Source organism: Heterodontus francisci, chromosome 9 (genome assembly GCF_036365525.1).
Source record: "Heterodontus francisci isolate sHetFra1 chromosome 9, sHetFra1.hap1, whole genome shotgun sequence".
NCBI lineage: Eukaryota > Metazoa > Chordata > Chondrichthyes > Heterodontiformes > Heterodontidae > Heterodontus > Heterodontus francisci.
Genome location: NC_090379.1, coordinates 39,350,360 through 39,373,890, shown reverse-complemented (window position 1 = coordinate 39,373,890; position 23,531 = coordinate 39,350,360). Strand labels below are relative to the sequence as shown.

At 44.6% G+C, this 23,531-nt stretch overlaps 1 protein-coding gene across 3 annotated transcripts in view; it reads right to left on the bottom strand.

Moving 5' to 3' along the window:
* The window catches only part of LOC137373686 (TOG array regulator of axonemal microtubules protein 1), a 167,627-nt gene that overhangs the window by 5,538 nt on the left and 138,558 nt on the right, over positions 1 to 23,531 (bottom strand). For all 3 annotated transcript variants that reach the window (XM_068038853.1, XM_068038854.1, XM_068038855.1), the window contains exon 21: positions 55 to 141. In XM_068038853.1, coding sequence (XP_067894954.1) covers positions 55 to 141 — 87 coding nt within the window. The remainder of the gene's footprint in view (positions 1 to 54; positions 142 to 23,531) is intronic.

The window sequence follows — 23,531 nt, the reverse complement described above, 5'->3', positions numbered from 1 at the left end:
CTAGTTTGGTGCTCCTCTTCTACATTATCATAATTGAAGGGAAATACGCCTCACCTGCCAGCCTCTCAGTCATGTCTTGTTTTGCTTTTCCATTCAAAAACTGAGCCTTGTTGCAGAAATGTTGCAGCAGCAGTAAATTATCTGATACAAATATAAAGAAAAATTTAAAGAAAGGACATGCATTTATATAGTGCTGTACACATCTTGGGCCATCCCTAAGTAATTCATAGCCAATTAATTTACCTTTGAAGTGTCATGTTTACCTATATAACAATGATAACAGCCAATTCACATACAGCAAGGGTCATCAGCGAATTAATGAATGGCCAGATTAATCTGCTTTTTACTAACATTTCTTGAGGAAAGAATTTTGCCTGTGACATTAGGAGAGCTCACTGCTCTCTTTTAAATAGTGTTATGGGATGTTTTATGTCTTAAACAGGGAGATGGGCCTTGATTTCAGTCTCATCCAAAATATAAAAACGCAGCAGGACTCGGGGTATTAATTACAACTGATGAAATAGGCTACTATATAGATTGTTTAAAAAGGGAATAGAGGGGCTTTTTTTAGATCATGGATGGGCAGCTGCGACCTTTGCTTGCAATTCCTGTGCCATATGGGAGCTTCAGCACACTTCATGTCTCCTGGGTGATAACGCATGTAGTAAGCGTGTCCAGCTGCTCGAGCTCAGGATTTCTGAGCTTGAGGGGCAGCTGGCATCACTGTGGAGCACTGGGGATCAGGACAATTTCCTGGATCTTACATTCCAGGAGGTGGTCATCCCACAGGCAGTAGGAGTTCAGGATAGTAGGTGGGTGGCCATCTGGAAGCGTGGGTAAGGGAGGAAGTGCAGGTGTCTTCAGGGTGTGCGCTCTTAAACTGGTACTCAGCTTTGAAGACTGCTGACACCTTGAAGAAGTGCAGTCCAAACCATGGCAGCAATGGGCAAGGGACTGTACAGCAGGGAGCAGAAAGTGCAGGGACGCAGTTGTTATAGGTGATTCCATAGTCAGGGGGACAGATAGGCATTACTATAACCATTACCATGAGTCCCGCATGGTGCGTTGCCTCTCTGGTGCCAGGGTAAAGGACATCACGGAGAGGGTGCAGGATATTCTGCAGGGGAAAGGGAGCCAGAAGTTATGGTGCATGTTGGTAACAACAACATACAGGTAGGTATTGAGGTCCTATGGTCAGATTTTCAGGAGCTAGGGAGGAACTTAAAGAGTAGGACCTTTAGGGTAGTAATCTCTGGATTACTCCCAGTGCCACGTGCTGGCAAGAGTAGAAATAGGAAGATAGGGAGGATCAATGTACAGCTTGAAGCATGGTGCAGGAGGGAAGGCTTCAGATTCTTGGGGAATTGAGACCAGTTCTGGGGCAGGAGACATCTATTCAAAAGGGACGGGTTGCACCTAAACAGAACTGGGACCAATGTCTTCATGGGGAGATTCACTAGTGTGGTTGGGGAGGGATTAAACTAAATTGGCAGGGGAATGGGCACTAGCATATAGAAGTAGAAAAAAGAGGAAGATGCAGCATAAGATGAGAGTGTTAGACAGTATGACCAAGGTGCATAGAATAATAGGAGAGATAGATAGCACTAGGGTAGGGAATAGTAAGTTAATAGGTGGGGGCAGAGTAGGGGAGGAAGTAATAAAGTCTAAATCAGGATGAATGTACATGTCTGTGAATGCACAGAGTATAGTTAACAAGAATCTGGCACACAGTCTGTCCCTGTTGCTCAGAAGGGAAGGGGGAAGAGCATTAGTCATTGGGGACTCCATAGTTAGGGGAACAGATAGGAGGTTCTGTGGGAACGAGAGAGACTCACGGTTGGTATGTTGCCTCCCAGGTGCCAGGGTTCGTGATGTCTCGGATCATGTTTTTGGGATCCTTAAGGGGGAGGGGGAGCAGCCCCAAGTCGTGGTCCACATAGGCACCAACGACATAGGTAGGAAGAGAGATGGGGATTTAAGACAGAAATTCAGGGAGCTAGGGTGGAAGCTTAGAGCGAGAACAAACAGAGTTGTTATCTCTGGGTTGTTGCCCGTGCCACGTGATAGCGAAGCGAGGAATAGGGAGAGAGAGGAGTTGAACACGTGGCTGCAGGGATGGTGCAGGAGGGAGGGTTTTGGTTTCCTGGATAATTGGGGCTCTTTCTGGGGTAGGTGGGACCTCTACAAACAGGGTGGTCTTCACCTGAACCAGAGGGGTACCAATATCCTGGCGGGGGAGATTTGCTAGTGCTCTTCGGGGGGGGGTTTAAACTAATTCAGCAGGGGAATGGGAACCTAAAATGTAGTGCCAGTGTACAGGATGTTGAGAGTAGTGAGGTCAGGGATAAGGTTACAAGGACGCAAGAGGGCACTGGCAAGCAAGAACCTGGTTTAAAGTGTGTCTACTTCAACGCCAGGAGCATCCGGAATAAGGTGGGTGAGCTTGCAGCATGGGTTGGTACCTGGGATCTCGATGTAGTGGCCATTTCGGAGACATGGGTAGAGCAGGGGCAGGAATGGATGTTGCAGGTTCCGGGATTTAGATGTTTCAGTAAGAACAGAGAAGATGGTAAAAGAGGGGGGGATGTGGCATTGTTAATCAAGGAGAGTATTACAGCGACAGAAAGGACGTTTGAGGACTCGTCTACGGAGGTAGTATGGGCCGAGGTTAGAAACAGGAGAGGTGAGGTCACCCTGTTGGGAGTCTTTTATAGACCTCCGAATAGTTCCAGAGATGTAGAGGAAAGGATAGCGAAGATGATTCTCGACAGGGGCGAGAGTAACAGGGTAGTTGTTATGGGGGACTTTAACTTTCCAAATATCAACTGGAAACACTATAGTTCGAGTACTTTAGATGGGTCAGTTTTTGTCCAGTGTGTGCAGGAGGGTTTTCTGACAGTATGTAGACAGGCCAACCAGGGGCAATACCACATTGGATTTGGTACTGGGTAATGAACCCGGCCAGGTGTTAGATTTAGATGTAGGTGAGCACTTTGGTGATAGTGATCACAATTCGGTTAGGTTTACCTTAGCGATGGGCAGGGACAGGTATATACCGCAGGGCAAAAATTATAGCTGGGGGAAAGGAAATTATGATGCGATTAGGCAAGATTTAGGATGCGTAGGATGGGGAAGGAAACTGCAGGGGATGGGAACAATCGAAATGTGGAGCTTATTCAAGGAGCAGCTACTGCGTGTCCTTGATAAGTATGTACCTGTGAGGCAGGGAGGAAGTTGTCGAGCGAGGGAGCCGTGGTTTACTAAAGAAGTTGAAGCGCTTGTCAAGAGGAAGAAGGAGGCTTATGTTAGGATGAGACGTGAAGGCTCAGTTAGGGCGCTTGAGAGTTACAAGTTAGCCAGGAAGGATCTAAAGGTAGAGCTAAGAAGAGCAAGGAGAGGACACGAGAAGTCATTGGCAGATAGGATCAGGGAAAACCCTAAGGCTTTCTATAGGTATATCAGGAATAAAAGAATGACTAGAGTTAGATTAGGGCCAATCAAGGATAGTAGTGGGAAGTTGTGTGTGGAATCAGAGGAGGTAGGGGAAGTGTTAAATGAATATTTTGCGTCAGTATTTACAGTAGAGAAAGAAAATGTTGTCGAGGAGAATACTGAGATTCAGGCTACTAGGCTAGATGGGATTGAGGTTCACAAGGAGGAGGTGTTATCAATTTTGGAAAGTGTGAAAATAGATAAGTCCCCTGGGCCAGATGGGATTTATCCTAGGATTCTCTGGGAAGCCAGGGAGGAGATTGCAGAGCCTTTGTCCTTGATCTTTATGTCGTCATTGTCGACAGGAATAGTGCCGGAAGACTGGAGGATAGCAAATGTTGTCCCCTTGTTCAAGGAGGGGAGTAGAGACAGCCCTGGTAATTATAGACCTGTGAGCCTTACTTCGGTTGTGGGTAAAATGTTGGAAAAGGTTATAAGAGACAGGATTTATAATCATCTTGAAAAGAATAAGTTCATTAGCGATAGTCAGCACGGTTTTGTGACGGGTAGGTCGTGCCTCACAAACCTTATTGAGTTTTTCGAGAAGGTGACCAAACAGGTGGATGAGGGTAAAGCAGTGGATGTGGTGTATATGGATTTCAGTAAGGCGTTTGATAAGGTTCCCCACGGTAGGCTATTGCAGAAAATACAGAAGTATGGGGTTGAAGGTGATTTAGAACTTTGGATCAGAAATTGGCTAGCTGAAAGAAGACAGAGGGTGGTGGTTGATGGCAAATGTTCATCCTGGAGTTTAGTTACTAGTGGTGTACCGCAAGGATCTGTTTTGGGGCCACTGCTGTTTGTCATTTTTATAAATGACCTGGAAGAGGGTGTAGAAGGGTGGGTTAGTAAATTTGCGGATGACACTAAGGTCGGTGGAGTTGTGGATGTTGTAGGGTACAGAGGGACATAGATAGGCTGCAGAGCTGGGCGGAGAGATGGCAAATGGAGTTTAATGCGGAAAAGTGCGAGGTGATTCACTTTGGAAGGAGTAACAGGAATGCAGAGTACTGGGCTAATGGGAAGATTCTTGGTAGTGTAGATGAACAGAGAGATCTTGGTGTCCAGGTGCATAAATCCCTGAAGGTTGCTACCCAGGTTAATAGGGCTGTTAAGAAGGCATATGGTGTGTTAGCTTTTATTAGTAGGGGGATCGAGTTTCGGAGCCACGAGGTCATGCTGCAGCTGTACAAAACTCTGGTGAGACCGCACCTGGAGTATTGCGTGCAGTTCTGGACACCGCATTATAGGAAGGATGTGGAAGCTATGGAAAGGGTGCAGAGGAGATTTACTAGGATGTTGCCTGGTATGGAGGGAAGGTCTTACGAGGAAAGGCTGAGGGACTTGAGGTTGTTTTCGTTGGAGAGAAGGAGGAGGAGAGGTGACTTAATAGAGACATATAAGATAATCAGAGGGTTGGACAGGGTGGATAGTGATAGCCTTTTTCCTCGGATGGTGATGGCAAACACGAGGGGACATAGCTTTAAGTTGAGGGGTGATAGATATAGGACAGATGTCAGAGGTAGTTTCTTTACTCAGAGAGTAGTAGGGGCGTGGAACGCCCTGCCTGCAACAGTAGTAGACTCGCCAACTTTAAGGGCATTTAAGTGGTCATTGGATAGACATATGGATGAAAATGGAATAGTGTAGGTCAGATGGTTTCACAGGTCGGCGCAACATCGAGGGCCGAAGGGCCTGTACTGCGCTGTAAAAAAAAAAGATATTGGTGAGTTACAGGCATGTGAGTTACATTGACATGTAAGAGTATGATGTTATGGCTACAACAGACCCGGCTCAAAGAAGGGCAGAACTGGGTGTTAAATATTCTTGGATACAAGATGTTCAGGAAAGGAAGAACAAGGGGAGGAATGACAGTATTGATTAAGGAGAGCATTACAGTGCTTGAGAGAAAGGATATCCCAGAGGAGTCAAGGACAGTATCTATTTGGCGAGAGCTAAGGAACAAAAAAGGTGCAATTACATTGCTAGGTGTGGTCTATAGGTCACCAACTAGTAGAAAGGATGTAGAGGAACAAATTTGCAAGGATTACAGAGAGGTGCAAGAATTATAGAGTAGTTATAATGGGGTCTTTAATTATCTGAATATAGACTGGGATGGTAGTCGTGTAAAGAGTAGAGAGGAGGAAGAGTTCCGAGTGTGTGTTCAGGAACATTTTCTACAGCAGTATGTTTCAGAGAACTCTACCGCTCTTCAAAATAATGCCATGTAGTACAACAAAGACTCAATCATAAATTGGTGCTTTTTATGGCCTACCTGAGAGGGCATCAAACCTACTCCATCCAGACTGCATGTATATTGATTCTATAATGGACTTTCTACAGCAGTATATTTCCAGTCAGACGAGAAAGGAGGCACTGCTGGACCTGGTTCTTGGGAATGAGGTGAGCCAAGTGGATCAAATATCAGTAGGAGAACATTTAGGGGACAGTGATCATTGTATCATAAGGTTTAGGTTGGCTCTGGGAAAGGACAAAGAACAATTTAGAGTACGAATAATTAATTGGGGGAAGCCAACTATAATGGTGTAAGAATGGATCTGGGCTGAATAAATTGCAATCAAAGGTTGGCAGGAAAAACAGTAGCTGAACAATGGGCCACCTTCAAAGAGGAGATAGTTCAGGCACAGTCAAGGTATATTTTCTCAAAGGGGAAAGGTAGGGCAAACAAATCTACAACTCCCTGGTTGACAAAAGAGAGAGAGATGAAGATGAAGACGTGTGCTATGATAGATGTCAGGTGGCTAATAGAATGGAGAACCAGGCTGAATATATTAGGTTCAGAGGGGAAGTGAAAAAGCAAATAAGAGAAGCAAAGAGAAAGAGTATGAAGAGAGACTGGCAGCTAACAAACGGGAATCCCAAAGTCTTCTATAGGCATATAAATAGTGAAAGGGTGGTAAAAGATGGAGTAGGAATGATTAACAAAAGGGGGATTTATGCATGGAGGCAGGGGGAATAGTTGAGGTATTAAATGAATACTTTGCATCTGTCGTTACCGAGGAAGATGATACTACCCAGGCCATGGTGAAAGGAGGTAAATACTACACTAGAAGGATTAAAATTGATAAGGAGGAGGTATTCTATACTTAAAAGCTGATAAAACACCAGGACCGGATGAGATGCATCCAAGGATACTGAGGGAAGTGAGTGTGGAAAATGCGGAGGCACGGGCCATAATTTTCCAGTTTTCCTTACACTCGGGTGGTGTCAGAGGAATGAAGAATTGCAAGTGTTATATCCTTGTTCAAAAAAGGATGTAAAGATAAACTCAGCAACTACAGTTTAAATTCGGTGGTGGGGAAATTTCTAGAAACAATAATTCGGGACAAAATTAATAGTCACATGGACAAATACGGGTTAATTAAGGAACGACAGCATGGATTTGTTAAGGAAAAATCACGTTTAACTAACTTGCTGGAGTTTTTTTTGAAGGGATAACAGAGACGGTTGATAAAGGCAATGCTGTTGATGTACATGGAGTTCCAAAAGGCATTTGATACAGTGCCGCACAACAGACTCGTGAGCAAAGTTATAGCTCATGGAATAAAAGTGACAGTAGCAATATGGATACAAAATTAGCTGAGTGACAGAAAAGAGAGAGTAGTGGTTAATGAATGTTTTGCGGGCTGTAGGATGGTTCGTAGTGGAGTTCCATCGGGGTCAATGTTGCTGATATATATTAATAACCTAGACCGTGGTGTACAGGGCACAATTTCAAAATTTGCGGATGATACGAAACTTGGAAGGATTGTGAACTGAGAGGCGGATGTACAGAACTTCAAAAGGACATAGACAAGTTGGTGGAATGGGCAGACAATTAGTATATTCATTTTGGTAGTAAGAACATGGAGAGACAATATAAAATAAAAAGTACAATTCTAAAGGGGGTACAGGACAAGAGGGACCTGGGTGTATATGTGTATAAGTCACTGAAGGTGGCAGAACAGGTTGAGAGCATGGTCAATAACGCATACAGTATCCTAGGCTTTATTAATAGGGACATAGAGTACAAGAGCAAGGAGGTTATGCTGAACTTGTATAAGACACTCCTCGGCCTCAGTTCAGTATTGCGTCCAGTTCTGGGCACTGCATTTAAGGAAAGATGTGAAGGCATTGGAGAGTGTGCAGAAAAGATTCACGAGAATGGTTCCAGGGATGAAGAACTTCATTTACGAAGATAGGTTGGAGAAGTTAAGGCTGTTTTCCTTAGAGACGAGAAGGCTGAGAGGTGATTTGATAGAGGTATTCAAAATCATGAGGGGTCTAGACAGTAGATAGGGAGAAACTGTTCCCACTCGTGAAAGGATCAAGAACGAGAGTGTACAGATTTAAGGTAATAGGCAAAAGAAACAACGGCGACATGAGGAAAAGCTTTTTCACACAGCGAGCACTTAGGATCTGGATTGCACTGCCTAAAAGTGCAGTGGAGGCAAGTTCAATCGAGGCATTCAAAAGGAACTGAGATAGTTACCTGAAAAGGAAGAATGTGCAGGGTTATGGGGAGAATGTGCAGCGTAATGGCACTTAGTGAATTGCTCACTCGGGGAGCTGGTGCTGACACAATGGGCTGAATGGCCTCCTTCTGTGTTGTAACAATTTTGAGTTTCTGTGAAAAGATGGTACTTCTGACAATGCACTGCAATACTGCACTGGAGAGTCAGCATGGATTAAGTACTCAAATCCTCAAGATACACTTAAAAGATGAATTAAAAGTTACTAAACCAGCACATTTGCCTTGCATATTCAATCCAGTTCAAAAAGAGCTGAGCACATTTTCCCAAGCGACTGTGGTAAAAAAAAAAACTTGCCTTGAATTTTAGTAAAGCAAGGTGAAGGATTATTGTGTAATAGAACATATTTCATTTCAGATAAACAGTATCCGTTTCAAGCACGACTAAGTTAGACCCCAAATCTCAGCCTCAGTGCCTCCCCCTGCCAATGCATTATTTTACCATTTGCAACACTAGCTAGCAACCCTGTAGTTTCCAAGTAAGACTGCGAAGTTTTATACTGCGGGCCTAACTCATTTCACATAACACCCTTACAACCAGACAGAAGTAGGTAAACTTACCCTCCTCGTCCTTCTCAACCTGTCTGCAGCCTTTGATACGAATGACTACACCATCCTCTTCCAACGTTTCTCCGCTGTCTTGCAGCTGGGTAGGACTGCTCTCATCTGGTTCCATTCTTATCTATCTAATCGTAGCCCAGAGAATCACTTACCATGGCTTCTCTACCTTCACTGTTACCTCAATCCTTGACCCCTCCTATTGCTCATCTGCATGTTGCCCCTCTATGACATCATTCGAAAGTGCAGTGTTAGTTTTCACATGTATGCTGACGATACTCATCTCTATCTCACCACCACTTCTCGAGTCCTCCACTGTTGCTAAATTATCAGGCTGCTCACCCGACATCTGGTACTGGATGAACAGAAATTTCCTCCAATTTGATATTGGGAAGACTGAAGCCATTGTTTTTGGTCCCCATCCAAACTCCTTTCCCTATTGACTCCATCCCTCTCCCTGGCAACAGTCTCAGATTAAGCCAGTCTGTTCGCAACCTTGGTGTCACATTTGACCCCGAGATGAGCTGCCGACCTCATATTCATGCCATCACTAAGACCGCCTATTTCCACCTCCATAACATCACCCGACTTCGCCCACAGCTCAGTTCATCTGTCGCTGAAACCCTCATTCATGCCTTCGTTACCTCTAGACTTGACTATTCCAACGCACTCCTGGCTGGTCTCCCACATTCTACTCTCCATAAACTTGAGGTCATCCAAAACTCTGCTGCCCATGTCTCAACTTGCACCAAGTCCCATTCCCTTATCAGCCCCATGCTCGCTGACCTATATTGGCTCCAGGTCAAGCAACATCTTGATTTTAAAATTCTCATCCTTGTTATCAAATATTTCCGTGACCTTGCCCCTCCCTGTCTCTGTAATCTCCTCCAGCCCCACAACCCTCTAAGATATCTGTACTCATCTAATTCTGGCCTCTTGTGCATCCCTGATTTTAGTCGCTCCACCACTGGTGGCCACATCTTCAGTTGCCGAGGCCCTAATACCCTCCCCTACACCGCACTGCCACGCTTTCCTCCTTTAAGACATTCCTTAAAACCTACCTCTTTGATGAAGCTTTTGGTCACCTGACTTAAAATCTTCTTTTGTGGCTTAGTGTCATACTTTGTTTTATAATACGCATGTGAGGCAGCTTGGTACATTTTCTTACAAGAAAGATGCTATATAAATAAAAGCTGCTGTTGTTGAAGGAACATCACTCCATCTTGCTGATCTGCATTTGCACTCGGGTTCCAGAGATGAAAGGCTAGTGTCTAATCTACTGTACCAAGCACCTACTTCCCTAATCTTTAAAAATGGGTAAAAGAACCAACGCCCTACCTTGTTTATTTATATATCGCAAAGCTTGCCTATGTTCCACATACTTCTTGCCTACAACCTTACTTCCTGTTATGATTTTTAATTAATTTTTATGTCAATATTTAACATTGAAAATCACAAAGTAAACATTTATATTGGGAAAGCTGTATCTAAAGATATAAACATTGCGCTAGTTTATTAACAAACTGTTGCAACCAAATCACTCAAAATGCTTTGATAAAAATTTATTTTACCATTTTTGAGTACTTCAATCTTATTTGTTAGAAATTTTAAAAAAAAATGAAAAAGCCTCCATATTTCAAAATGAAATGATAAAGCTCACCCAACAAAATGTTACTTGTGTTTTTAAAGCTTTTATTTCAAGGCCTTAATTTGTCTCAAAACCTGAACTGTCACGGATTTTTTTTAACCTTGAACAGTTTGCACTTTCAACATGTACATTCAGCATGTGCAGTTTGCCAAATTATAAAACATGCAATCTGTATCTGAAGGAGTGAAAGGCTAGAATGGCGCACCCAGTGCATATGACAGTTTATTTGCTTTTCCAAAAGTTTATCAAAGAAAATGGCGACTTAATTCTCAAAGTCTTGTTTCAGGCAAACGATGAGATTTATTAAGAAATGTTGCTGACTGGATTAACTGCTCAGACAACCAATTGTGAGAGGCAGCACCTATGATTATTAAAACCAGTGATCGTGACTGCATTGTTGGTTAGTAAAGAAAAGTGTAGTGGACTTGTAATCCAGAAACCTGACTAATAATCCAGAGAGCATGAATTTAAATCCCACCATGGCAGTTTGAAAATTTGAATTTAGTTCAAAAAATTTGGAAATAAAAATCTGATATCAGTAAAAGTGACCATGAAGCTGTTGGATTGTCATAAAAATCCAACTAGTTCACTACTGTTCCTCACGAAAGGAAACCTCCTGCTCTTACCCTGTGTCTTCAGTCCCACAACAATGTGGTTGACTCTCAACTGCCCTCTGACGTTGTTGAGCAAACCACTCAGTTACATTAAACTTAAGCAACTGAGGATAGGTAATACACACTGGCCTTGCTATTGATGCCCATGTCCCAAGAATTAAACTTTTAAAAAAGAAATCCCATCCCAAATATTCCTACATTCCAGGACCCTTTCCCAGAAATCTTAATTTTTTTTTGATTGGTTGGTGGCTGGGGGTGGGGTGGGACTTCCAGGGTCCAAAAGCACCAGGGTCCTGCAGTAACATTGGTGCAGGACACTATCCCAGTACTGCCACACTCTGGGTCCTCTCCTCTCTGCTCCCTGATCCCAGGGCTCACCCCAGTGCTACTAAGTCTGTGCACCGAGTATACGTAATTAGCATAACAGCATTGTTCTCATATAAAACAAAGCTTCCACTTATAATACTTACACAAGCAATGTCATTGAAGATCTGCTATTATAACATTTTTGTTGCTATATCTTTTTTATTTGGAACTTTAATCAGTCCAAGATGTTCTGAGTTCTTGATCAACCTAGCCTGGCAAAACGGCATTACATGTGAAGTGCATTAAACATTCAGTCCTCTTTGAAATCTCGGCTCATGTGAAGCTTGTAGGCTCGTAATAGTCACTAAGGATTGTTCTCAAGACCAAGCTATTTGAGATTCAGGCCAGGCAACAGCAAGTAACAACTTGCATCATGCTGCCTTTAACGCACAGAAACAGCCCATGGCGCTTCACAGAAGAGTGAAGAAAAATGGACGCCAAGCCAAAGAGCAGAATAGGAGGTAACTAATAACGTGTGGGTCTTAGAGGACATACAGACACAGAGGTGTTTAGAGGGAAAATTCCCGAGAGCATGGATGCCAACATTGTGAGAAGGGAGGGAGAATGTACAAGAATTCAAAATCAGAGGAACAAAGAGACAATTCAAATGTCAGAAGTCAGTCGTTGACATGTTATTTGATGAAAGGTAAAATCATTCGGAAAGAGATGGGTTAATCAAGAGGAGCCAGCATGGATTTGTTAAGGCAAATCATGTCTGACTAGCTTGTTTGAATTCTTCGATTAGATAACAGAGATGGTTGATCAAGGTCATGTAGTAGGTGTTGTATCTATGAACTTTCAGAAGGCATTTAATGAAGTGCAACATGAAGCTTGTTAAGATGGAAGCTCATGGAATTCATGGGAAAGGGGTAGTCTTGATATGGAATTGTCTCAAATCCAGGAAGCAAAGGGTGGAGGTAGATGGATGTTTATCAGACAGGGAAGTGATTTGCAATGGTGTTCCCCAAGTGTCAGTTTTGGGTCCATTACTCTTTCAATTGTTATAAACATCCTAGACTCGGGTGTAGGGAGCAACATTATAAAGATTGCAGATGATACAAAACTTGGCAACTCAATAGAGATGGTGAGGATAGCTATAAACTTCAGGATGGTTGAATGGGCAGAAATACAGCAGTTGTAGTTCAATGCAGCAAAGTATGAAGTGATGCACTTTAGTCAGACGAATATGGAAACTAATATGGCGGTGTCCAGGCCGGTGGTCGCATAAGGCTGGGAGAGGAATTCACCGCAGAGACAGGGTGAATGGCTGGCAATCCGGGAAAGGACTGCTGATGATGACCCTGCCAGTTGTGGCCAAGCTTGGTCCACGGCAACGATCAGGAGGAAGAGTGGCCACATGGTCCCGGCAGCGGCTCCCGTTCACTCGGCGACTCCGCGCTGCTTCCACACAAACTTCCCCTCAACTCCGGCTCGGCTCCCGGATCCCGATCCCAGTAGTAGTACACCATTGTAAAAGGGACAATGGTGGGAGCTGATGCAATGTTTTACTACCTGCACCCCCTACCCCCACCACCCCGCTCCCAGCTCACCCCCCTCGCACCCACTTCCCAGCTCCCCCCGCACCCCCTTCCCTCCACCCCTTCCCACCGCACTCCTCCTCCTCGCACCCCCCCCACTCTGCACCCCCTTTCCCCCTTCCCTCCACCTCCTCCCACCGGCATCCACCTACCCATGTAGGGGCCCCAACAACCCCACTGCCTTGTGGGCATCTTGGGAGAGACCAAGGCTAAGGGAGCAAACCCTAACAAAAAATCTGGAGCGGAACCCCGAAGGCGGCCATGTGTCATCTTTGGCATGTTTCCGGCAGTTCCTGCAGCCATATTGGTGCCAAACGTCGTGCTCTGCACTCCTTTGGACCCCACCAGGAAGGCCGAGAGGGGGGTTTTGATGCTTGGGCAATTCACAACCTCCATACATCCGCCCAGGCATGCGCCATGGAGAGATCACTCCATAGGCGCCTCACAGCGACCAAATCAACACGGAAGGCAGCAGTTACGGGTTATAAGTCCAGCTCAATGGGCGTAGAGATTGGGCGCCACGGGTTGCCTTTGTCGGTGGGAGAGGTCATCGCATCTCACTGGACAGCTACCGTCTGCCTCAAACCAGGCAGCCCCCAGTCAGTAAGGTTCTGTCCCACCACAGTCCACCTGCTTCAACGGGTGCTTGGAGCTCAGGGTCATTGCCCGACAAGTGGACTGCAACACCGCACCAAACAGCACGACCAAAAAAGGAAAGAAGGTACCAGCCCTTCATTTTGCAAGCTGGAAAGTCAGAACTGTGTGTCCTGGCCTGTCGGAAGACTTTACACAAATCAACGATTCTCGGAAGACCGCCAACAATGAACTCAGTAGACTCAATGTGGACATTGCAGCACTTCAAGAGACACGCCTCCCTGCGAGCGGATCTCTAAGAGAGCAAGACTACACCTTCTTCTGGCAGGGTAGGGATCCTGAAGAACCAAGACAGCACGGAGTGGGCTTCGCCATCAGAAACTCTTTGCTCAGCATGATAGAGCCACCCTCAAATGGCTCGGAACGCATACTGTCCATCTGACTGTTCACCACCTCTGGTCTAGTACACCTACTCAGCATCTATGCTCCAACACTCTGCTCCACACCTGAAGTTAAAGACCAGTTCTATGAGGAACTCCATAATATTATTAGTAGCATCCCCAACACCGAACACCTGTTCCTGCTGGGGGACTTTAATGCCAGGGTTGGGGCCGACCATGACTCATGGCCTTCCTGCCTTGGGCGCTATGGCATTGGAAGGATGAATGAGAATGTACAGAGACTGCTTGAGTTGTGTACCTATCATAACTTCTGCATCACCAACTCATTCTTTCACACTAAACCCTGTCACCAGGTTTCTTGGAGGCACCCAAGATCACGTCGTTGGCACCTGCTGGACCTCATCGTCACAAGGCGAGCCTCTTTAAACAGTGTTTAAATCACACGCAGCTTCCACAGTGCGGACTGCGACACCGACCACTCCCTGGTGTGCAGCAAGGTTAGCCTCAAGCCAAAGAAGCTGCATCACTCCAAGCAGAAGGGCCGCCTGCACATGGTCAAGCTTCAATGGAAGAATCTGTCACTCTGGAATTGGCCTTTGTAGCCACTCCAGGCGCTGCTGCACAAACCACTGACCACCTCCAGGCACTTACCCATTGTCTCTCGAGACAAGGAGGCCAAAGAATATGGAAAGACAGTATATTATAAACGGCACAATTTTTAAAAGTATAGATGAGCAGAGACACCTTGGCATTCCTATATATAAATCCTTAAAGGTGGCAGGGCAAGCTGATAATGTGGTCAAAAAAGCATATGGGTTAACTTGGTTTTATAAACAGAGGAATAGAATGAAGACGCAAAGAAATCATGCTTGAACTTGAGAACTGGTTAGGCCTGTGCCAGAGTACGATGGACAATTCTGATCGCCAAACTTCAGGAAAACATAAAGGCCTTAGAAAGGGTACAGAGGAAGTTTACCAGGATGTTATCAGGGATGAGGGACTTATGAGGAGGGGTTGCAAAAGTTCGGACTGTTCTCCTAGAACAGCGATGGTTGAGTATTGATACAATAGAGGTTTTCAAGATGAGAGATTTTGACAGTAGACAGAAAAAAAATTTTCCTTGGTGACTTGGTCAATAACCAGTGGTCATAGATTTAAAATCACTGGCATAAGATTTAGAGGGGAGATGACAAGAATTTTTTTCCACTCAGCTTTTGGGATCGAAAACACTACCTAAAAAGGTGGTGTAAGTTGATTCCATAAATAGCTTTTAAAGGGTACAGGTACTTGCTGAGGAACTTACAGGGTTATGGAAAAAATCAGGTCGTATGTGACTCAGCATGACTGCTATTTCAAAGAGCAAGCACAGGCACAATGGGCAAAAAGACTACCTTTTGCACTGTACGTTTCTATGATTCCAATTTGCAAGCCTGCTGTAAAAGTGAATGTATTAGTTTTGTACTTGGGGCACAGAGTTAATACCACATGGGCAGTGAGATTAGGCTGTCTGCTTAATGAAAAGTGCGAGTGATCTGATGGTCAAGCCTAATTAGCAAATGACATGTGAGGTTCTCAAGTTTGTGGGTCAATTATCAATGGGCTGGGCGCGTGAGGGGCAGGATTTCAGGTGGGCCTAATGTGTATATTAAAATAGATTACATCTCTTAAATGCAATGCAACTTCTTAAAGCAAGGACTTGTTTTCTGGCTGCAAGGTTGGGGCACAAATTACAGATTGGGTATGGCACAAACAAGAACAAGAAGAATGGAAAGGCAGGATGTTCTGAGATACTGGAGTGGGAGTTTTGTTCATGTAAGTCAGGCCAGGCAAAAACATCCTCTTTCCTTCCAGTCTGGTTTCAGTCATAAAGCAATTACTGCAGCAAGTCTACATCATCACCTGGCTCCCTCTTTGCCAATCTTGAACAGAGATCAGCACCCTGAGTGAGATTACTGCAGAGGGTCTTCTGAGGGTGAGGCACACAGCACAAGTGAGCAGCAGCTTACAAAGGCAGAAATGACAGCAGAGGATAAGTCCAGATCCAAGCACTGCTAAGGAAGTGGAGACGTCTATTTCAGAAACCCTGCCTTTAGGAGAAAGAAATAAGAGAAGGCCTGTCGAGCCTGCTCCGCCATTCAATATGATCATGGCTGATCTTGGGCTTCAACTCTACTTTCCCGCCTGCTCCCCATATCATTTGATTCCATGAGACACCAAAAGTCTGTCTATCAGAGATCTTGGCAGTGCACTAGTAAAAAGTGAATGCATTGGACAACTCGCCACAGAGCTGCTGCGTCCTGGCTGAGTGTAGACAATTCCTCCTCCAGCACGTTTTGCATTCTGGCACAAAGCATGGAATTCTTTGAAGTGTGGTTCCCTCTGTGAGCTGTAGCAGGATTTGCAATGCAAGAGACTTTGTCACCATCAATGGCAGCTTTGACAGAAGGGCAAACTGCAGCCAATCAGGCTCTGGCCTTCACTGTCTCCTGCTCCCAGGAAAAACCGTGCAGTAGCATGGACAGAGTGGGGATGGACAGTCTTGCAGACCTTCTGCAGTCTGTCCTCATGCAGATCAGCGGGAGGGCAGATCTGCTGTCACGTGAGTGTACAATTAACACAATGGGAACTGCATATACTGCCATCTCTTTGGAGGTTCATATAGCTGCACCCTCATCACATCATCCAATGTTTGTATTGATACCATCAAATCAGTTGGGCCAATCTGCCCTGGCATTTGCATCAGTCTGTCGCTGGTCCCTCTCAGGGTCACCGCCACTAATATTTCTGGCTCTGTCATTTGAGCTACAGTAGCCTTCCACCAGGCACAGTGAAAACACCTCAAAGGAACATCAGAGTAGGAAAAAGAACCCTTAGAAAAGATACAATTGAGTAACATCTGGGTGTTCAACAATTAGCATGAAGCAAAGAATTTAACGTTTTAATAGTGCATGCTGGCGTATAGTGGTTTCACATCATCAGAACCTTTGTTTTCAGGTGATGTATGTGACTGATGGTGCTTGATTGTCAGTTCATCTGCGGAGTGAGAAAGAAGAAAAAGGTATGTCGGGAGTATGCTGCTATTGGAAGGGTTTTTTTTAGTGGGGGGGTGGGGAAAATGGGGAAAACTTTATGAAAGTGGTTGCTGAATGGTATTTTCTACCTGCAAAGTTGCCAGTTGGTGCTGCTTGCAAGCCAACACCTATCTCTTCTACCTTCTCTTCATCAGTCATGGTCGGCTTACTGGTGCTCAATGTCAATATTTTGGTCATGCTGGATGGCATCATCATGCCACACTGGCACCAGTACAGGACAGGAAGTAACTGTACTGCTGGGTTAGGCTCCACCTGAATCAGAATGTGGCCAGTGTCCTACTAGAAAGGATAAATAGGACTGTGGACAAGCGTTTAAACTTTTAAGACAAGGCAGCGGTGGGGTGGGTTGGGGGGGGCGGAATCTAGTGAAAATAACAAACCTTAAGATAAAATAACGAGTTCAAATCGCATTATGGCAGCTGGGGGAATTTTAACTCAATTAATTAATAATTTAATAAAATGCTGGTCTCAGTAATGATCATGAAACTACTGGATTGTTGTAAAAACCCACCTGTTTCACTAATGTCCTTCAGGGGAGGAAATCTGCCATCCTTACCCAGTCTGGCCCATATGATTCCAGACCCAGAGAAATGTGGTTGACTCTTAACTGCCCTCTGAAATGGCCTAGCAAGTCACTCAGTTGTATCAAACTACTACAGGGAACTCAAATAAAAATAAAACTGGATGGACCACCTGGCATTGACCTAGGCAGCGTAAACGACAAAGGTACACCCTGCCCAACTGACCCTGCAAAGTCCTCCTCACGAACATCTGGTGACTTGTGCCAAAATTGGGAGAGCTGTCCCACAGACTAGTAAAGCAACAGCCTGATATAGTCATACTCATCAAATCATACCTTGCAGCCAATGTCGCTGACTCCTCCATCCCCATCCCTGGGCATGTACTTCTCCCCACTGGCAAGACAGACCCACCAGAGGTTGCAGCACGGTGCTATACTGTCAGGAGGGAGTGGCCCTGGGAGCCCTTGACATTGACTCCGGACCCCATGAAGTCTCAAGGCATCAGATCAAAAATGGGTGAGGAAACCTCCTACTGATTGAAGGAGGTAGGTGGTAGTCAGCTGATGAAACAGTGCTCCTCCATGTTGAACGCCACTTGGAAGAAACAATGAGGGTAGCAAGGACACAAAATGTACTCTGGGTGGGGGATTTCAATGTCCATTACCGGGTGGCTTGGTAGCACCACTACTGACCAAACTGGCAGAGTCCTGAAGAACATATTTGCCAGACTGAGCCTGCGGCAAGTGGTGAGAGAAGCAACAAGAGCAAAAAACCAATTTATCTGTTGCTGATGCATCTGCCCTTGACAGTATTGTTAGGAGTGACCATCACACAGTCCTTGTGGAGACGGAGTCCCGTCTTCACACTGAGGACACTCTCCATTGTGTTTTGTGGCACTATTACCATGGGATAGACTCAGAACAGATCTAGCAGCTCAAAACTGCACATCCATGAGGTGCTATGGGCCATCAGCAGCAACAGAGTTGTATTCAACCACAATCTGCAACCTCATGCCCTGACATATTCCTAACTGTACCATTATCAAGCCAGGGGACCAACCCTGGTTCAATGAGCTGTGTAGAAGAGCATGCCAGGAGCAGCACCAGGCATACCTAAAAACGAGTCATCACCCTGGTGAAGCTACAATACATGTCTACACGCATGCTAAACAGCGGAAGCAGCATGCTATATAGAGTTAAATGATCCCACAAATAATGGATCCAATCAAAGCTCTGCAGTCCTGTCACATCCAGTCGTAAATGGTGGCGGACTCCAAAAACATCCCCATCCTCAATGATACTGGAGCCCAGCACATCAGTGCAAAAGAAAAGGCTGAAGCATTTGCAACCATGTTCAGCCAGAAGTGGTGTGTGGATGATCCATCTCAGCCTCCTCCTGAGGTCCCCCACCATCATAGACACCAGTCTTCAACCTATTTGATTCATTCCATGTGATATCAAGAAACTGCTGAAGGCACTGGATACAACAAAGGCTATGGGCCCTGACAACATCCCAGCTGTAGCACTGAAGACATGTGCTCCAGAACTAGCTATCCCCTTAGCCAAGCTGTTCCAGTACAGCTACAACAATGGCATCTACCCGGCAATGTGAAAAATTGCCCAGGTATGTCCTGTCCACAAAAAGCTGGACAAATCCAATCTGGCCATTACTGCCCCATCAGTCTACTTTCAATCTTTAGCAAAGTGACGGAAGGGGTCATTGACAGTGCTATCAAGCAGCACTTACTCAGCAACAATCTGCTCACTGATGCCCAGTTTGGGTTTCACCAGGGCCACTTGGCTCCAGACCTTATTAGAGTCAAACATGGACAAAAGAGCTGAATTCCAGAGGTGAGGTGCGAGTGACTGCCCGCGACACCAAGGCAATATTTGAAGGAGTCTGGCATCAAGGAGCCCTAACAAAATTGAAGTAAATGGGATTGGGCGAAATATGTCCATTGGTTGGAGTCATACCTAGCACAAAGGAAGCCAGTTTTGGTTCTTGGAAGCCAATCATCTCAGCCCATAGGACATTACTGCAGGAGTTCCTCAGGGTTGTGTCCTACACTCAACTATCTTTAACTGCTTCATAAATAACTCTCCCACCAACACAAGGTCAGAAATGGGCATGTTTGCCGACGACTGCACAGTATTCAGTTGCATTTGCAACTTCTCAGATACTGAAGCAGTCTGTGCCCGCATGCAACAAGACCTGGACAACACTCAAGCTTATGCTGATAAGTGGCAAGTAACATCTGCTCGACACAAGTGCCAGACAATGACCATCTCCAACGAGAGAGAATCTTACCACCTTCCCTTGACATTCAACGGCAGTATCATTGTTGAATCCCCCACTATCACCATGGGGGAGTGGGGTTTACCATTGATCAGAAACTTAACTGCACCAGCCCCATAAATACGGTGGCTACAAGAGCAGGTCAAAGGCTGGGAAATCTGTGGCAAGTAACTCACCTCCTGACCCCTAAAGCCAAGGTACTAGACATGAGTGTGATGGAATACTCTCCACTTGCCTGGATGAGTGCAGCTCCAACAACACAAGAAACTCGACACCATCCAAGACAAAACCCCTCACTTGATCAGCACTCCATCCACCTGCCAAGGCTCATTTGACAGCACCTTCCAAACCTGCTACCTCTACCACTTAGAACAATGGCAGCAGATGCATGGGATCACCATGACTTGCAAGTTCCCCTCCAAGTCTCAACATCCTGACTTGGAACTATAATCACCATTCCTTCACGGTCACTGGGTCAAAATTCTGGAACTCCCTCCCTAACAGTTCTGTGGGTGCACCTACACGACATGAACTGCAGTGGTTCAAGAAGGCGGCTCACCACCACCTTCTCAAGGGTAATTAGGGATGGGCAATAAATGCTGGCCTTACCAGAGACACTCACATCCCAAGAATTAATTAAAAAAGGACAGACATTGGATGACAGTAAAAGGTCAGACTAAGATAAAGAATAAGGGTAACAAACTGTCAGGGAATGGATATAGTGCATAAGTATAAAATTACTTAAAAATAAAGTGAGGCGATCAATTAACAACAAATTAAATTGCCGTACAGCAGCATGCACAGCATCCAAAACAAAATGGGGTAACGAGGCAATAATTTGTAGCAAGGAGCCAGATGTAGGAGGGATAACTGAAGTATGACTTAATCAAGAACAGGACTAGCTGTTACATTTTGCAGGATATCATGTATTTAGAAAGGATAGGGAAGGAAGAAGGGGGTGTAGTAGCAGCGCTAATTAGAGAGAACAATGGCAGTAGATAAAAGGGACATAACTAACATTAAGATAGAAATAGAATCCACACAGATTGAGACAAAGGATAAGAAAGGATCAATCATGTAAAAAGGGGCATTCTAGAGACTACCAAATAGTGAAAGGGGAGTGGAGGAAGAAATATGTAGCCAAATCTAGGAAATGAGTCAAAGACATTGAATAAAAATCATGGGAGATTTCAAGTAACCCCAAATAACCTGGGAAGGTGGTGAGGAAAAGGGAAAGAGTTTTTAGTGTGTACAGGATTCCTTTCTTACTGATACACAAGAAGCCCACAAAGAGTGGAATCATTATTGGATCGAGTAATGGGAAAATGAACCAGAGTAGATAAGGGAAGTAAGCATAGGGGAACACCTAGGCAATATGAACAAAGAAGAACGGTACAGCACAGGAACAGGCCATTCGGCCCTCCAAGCCTGCGCCGATCTTGATGCCTGCCGAAACTAACACCTTCTGATAACATAATAAGGTTTAAAATAATGATTGAGAAAGGCAGAATAAGTAAGGCAAAGACCAAAGTAATACATTGGGAAGAAGTTAATTTTGAGGGGTGCGAATGGAATTAGGGAAAGTAAACTGGAAAAAAATATTGACAAAGAGATAGAGCAGTAGTGGGAAATACGTAAAAGAGTGATCAATAGAGTTCAGGAGAAATATATTCTCCTAAAAAGCAAGAACAACTAACCAATAATGAAACACCATGGATGAATAAAGAGATGAGGATAAAAGTGAAACTAAAGAAACAGGGATACACCAGGTACAGAGACAATAAAGGAAAGGATGACCAAAAGGAAATATGAAGAGGTTACAAAAGTAGTAATAAAAATTAGCAAAACAAAAAATAACTGCAAAATTAAATTATCTAGGAGTACAGAAAAGTAAATTATTTTACAGACACAAACAAAACAAAAATCAGAATAGGGATAGGGCCAGTAAGGGAAGCACAAGATAAACTCAAGGTAATGGCAGTGAAATGGCAGAAATTATTGAATAGTTATTTTGTCTCAGTATTTACTACAGAAACTAACAAATTGGGCATGACATTAGAAGAGGCGATCAAAGAGGATAAAAAAAAAATTCAAGATTGGAAGGTAAGAGAAATTGATAAACTTGTCAAACATAGGATAAAACCCCTAGTCTGGATGTATTGCATTCACCCATACTTAAAGAAGTTAGGAAAGAGGTAGCAGAGGCACTATTATGCATAGATATCTAAAACAATTCATGAGAAAAATGGAATAGTACCAAAGTACTTGTGAACAGCTAATGTTATTCCCATTTTAAAAAGAGATAGCATAAATCACAGGAACTATAGATTTTTGCTGAAAAAGAGATATTTTGTCAAAGCTTTTCGTCTTGCACTCATCAGGACAATTCACAAGAATACCAATGTAAGGAACAGCAACAAATTTATACTGTATGAGAAGAGAGTGCTGATTGGTTGGCAGGTGGACTCTGGTAGAGGCGTTGCGATGGAGAATGCACCAGTTTATGGTGACTGACAGTTAACTGCCAGGTTTGTTTGAAATTTAAACCAGGCAGCTTGATTCTGATTGGTCAAGGCATTGATGAATGAACCAGCAAATGGCTGTCACTTATTTTGTTTAGCTGAAACAGGCGCAATGTGTGTACATGTTCTTTCTGTCTGCAAAGAACAGGGCCCTGTGTATTAATATATATAGCTTCCAGTACATGCAAAAGCATCACACTGCGAGCCCGACTGACAAATCTTAAATTGGTTGTCAGTGTAATTCTTAGCACCGAGGATTATTTAGCAAATGTTGTCCAATCGCGGAATCACATTTAATGTTGGACACCGTTTAGAGTTTTGCAAGCATGGGCTAGTTGGACAAGGTCTGTACCTTGCCCCGTTGTAAGCAGCGGAAGGGACATGCTGTTTGATACAATCCAGTCTTTGGGATGTATGGCCTATATACTTAGCATCACACTGTCACTGAAATTCATACATCATATTACTCATTTGTGTGTTAGGTAACACGTCTTTTTGGCTTGACGGCAGCATTCTGCTAGTGGCGAACGCCACACGTGTTGCTACTACATAGTGGCAGTGTGAAGCAGCTAGCTTCACTTGTTGCTCAAATGTTTGGTGTACATTACCCTTCCAGGGTAATTTGAGGTAGACTGGGCACTTTTCAGGGCTGGAAATGACAGCCTTAGGCCCGTTCATAAGTTTGCATCATATACAGCAAGAAATGATCTGATCAGGGTAGCCATAGTCACACAGGATGCCTTTGATTCGCCCTATTTCAGCATCAAGCTTGCATGGTGAGCAAATGGCTTGGGCTCAAGCAACAGGGGTTTTTGCCCCTGCCACATCCTATGTGACTGTGCCAAAGGCAAACTATTACTCCTCATCCTTCTCGACCTGTCTACAGCCCTTGACAGTTGAACACACCATCCTCCTCCAACACTACCACCATACAGCTGACTGCATTTGCCTGTTTCCACTCTTATCTATTTAATCATAGCCAGTGAATTGCCATCAATGGCTTCTCTCTCTGCTCCCACACAGTTACCTCTGGTGGCCCCCAAGGATCTATCCTTGGCCCCCTCCTGTTTCTGTCTACAGGCTGCCCCTTGGTGACATCACCTGAAAACACGTCCGTTTCTACACGTACACTGACAACACCCAGCTTTACTTCACCACCACCTCTCTTGACCCCTCTGCTACCTCTAAATTGCCAGACTGTTTATCTGACATCCAGTACTGGAGCAGAAATTTCCCCCAATTAAACACTGGGAAGACTGAAGCCATTGTCTTCGATCCCCACCACAAACTACGCTCCCTAGCCACTGACTCTCCCTCGCTACTGTCTGAGGTTGAACCAGACTGTTCGCAACCTCGGTG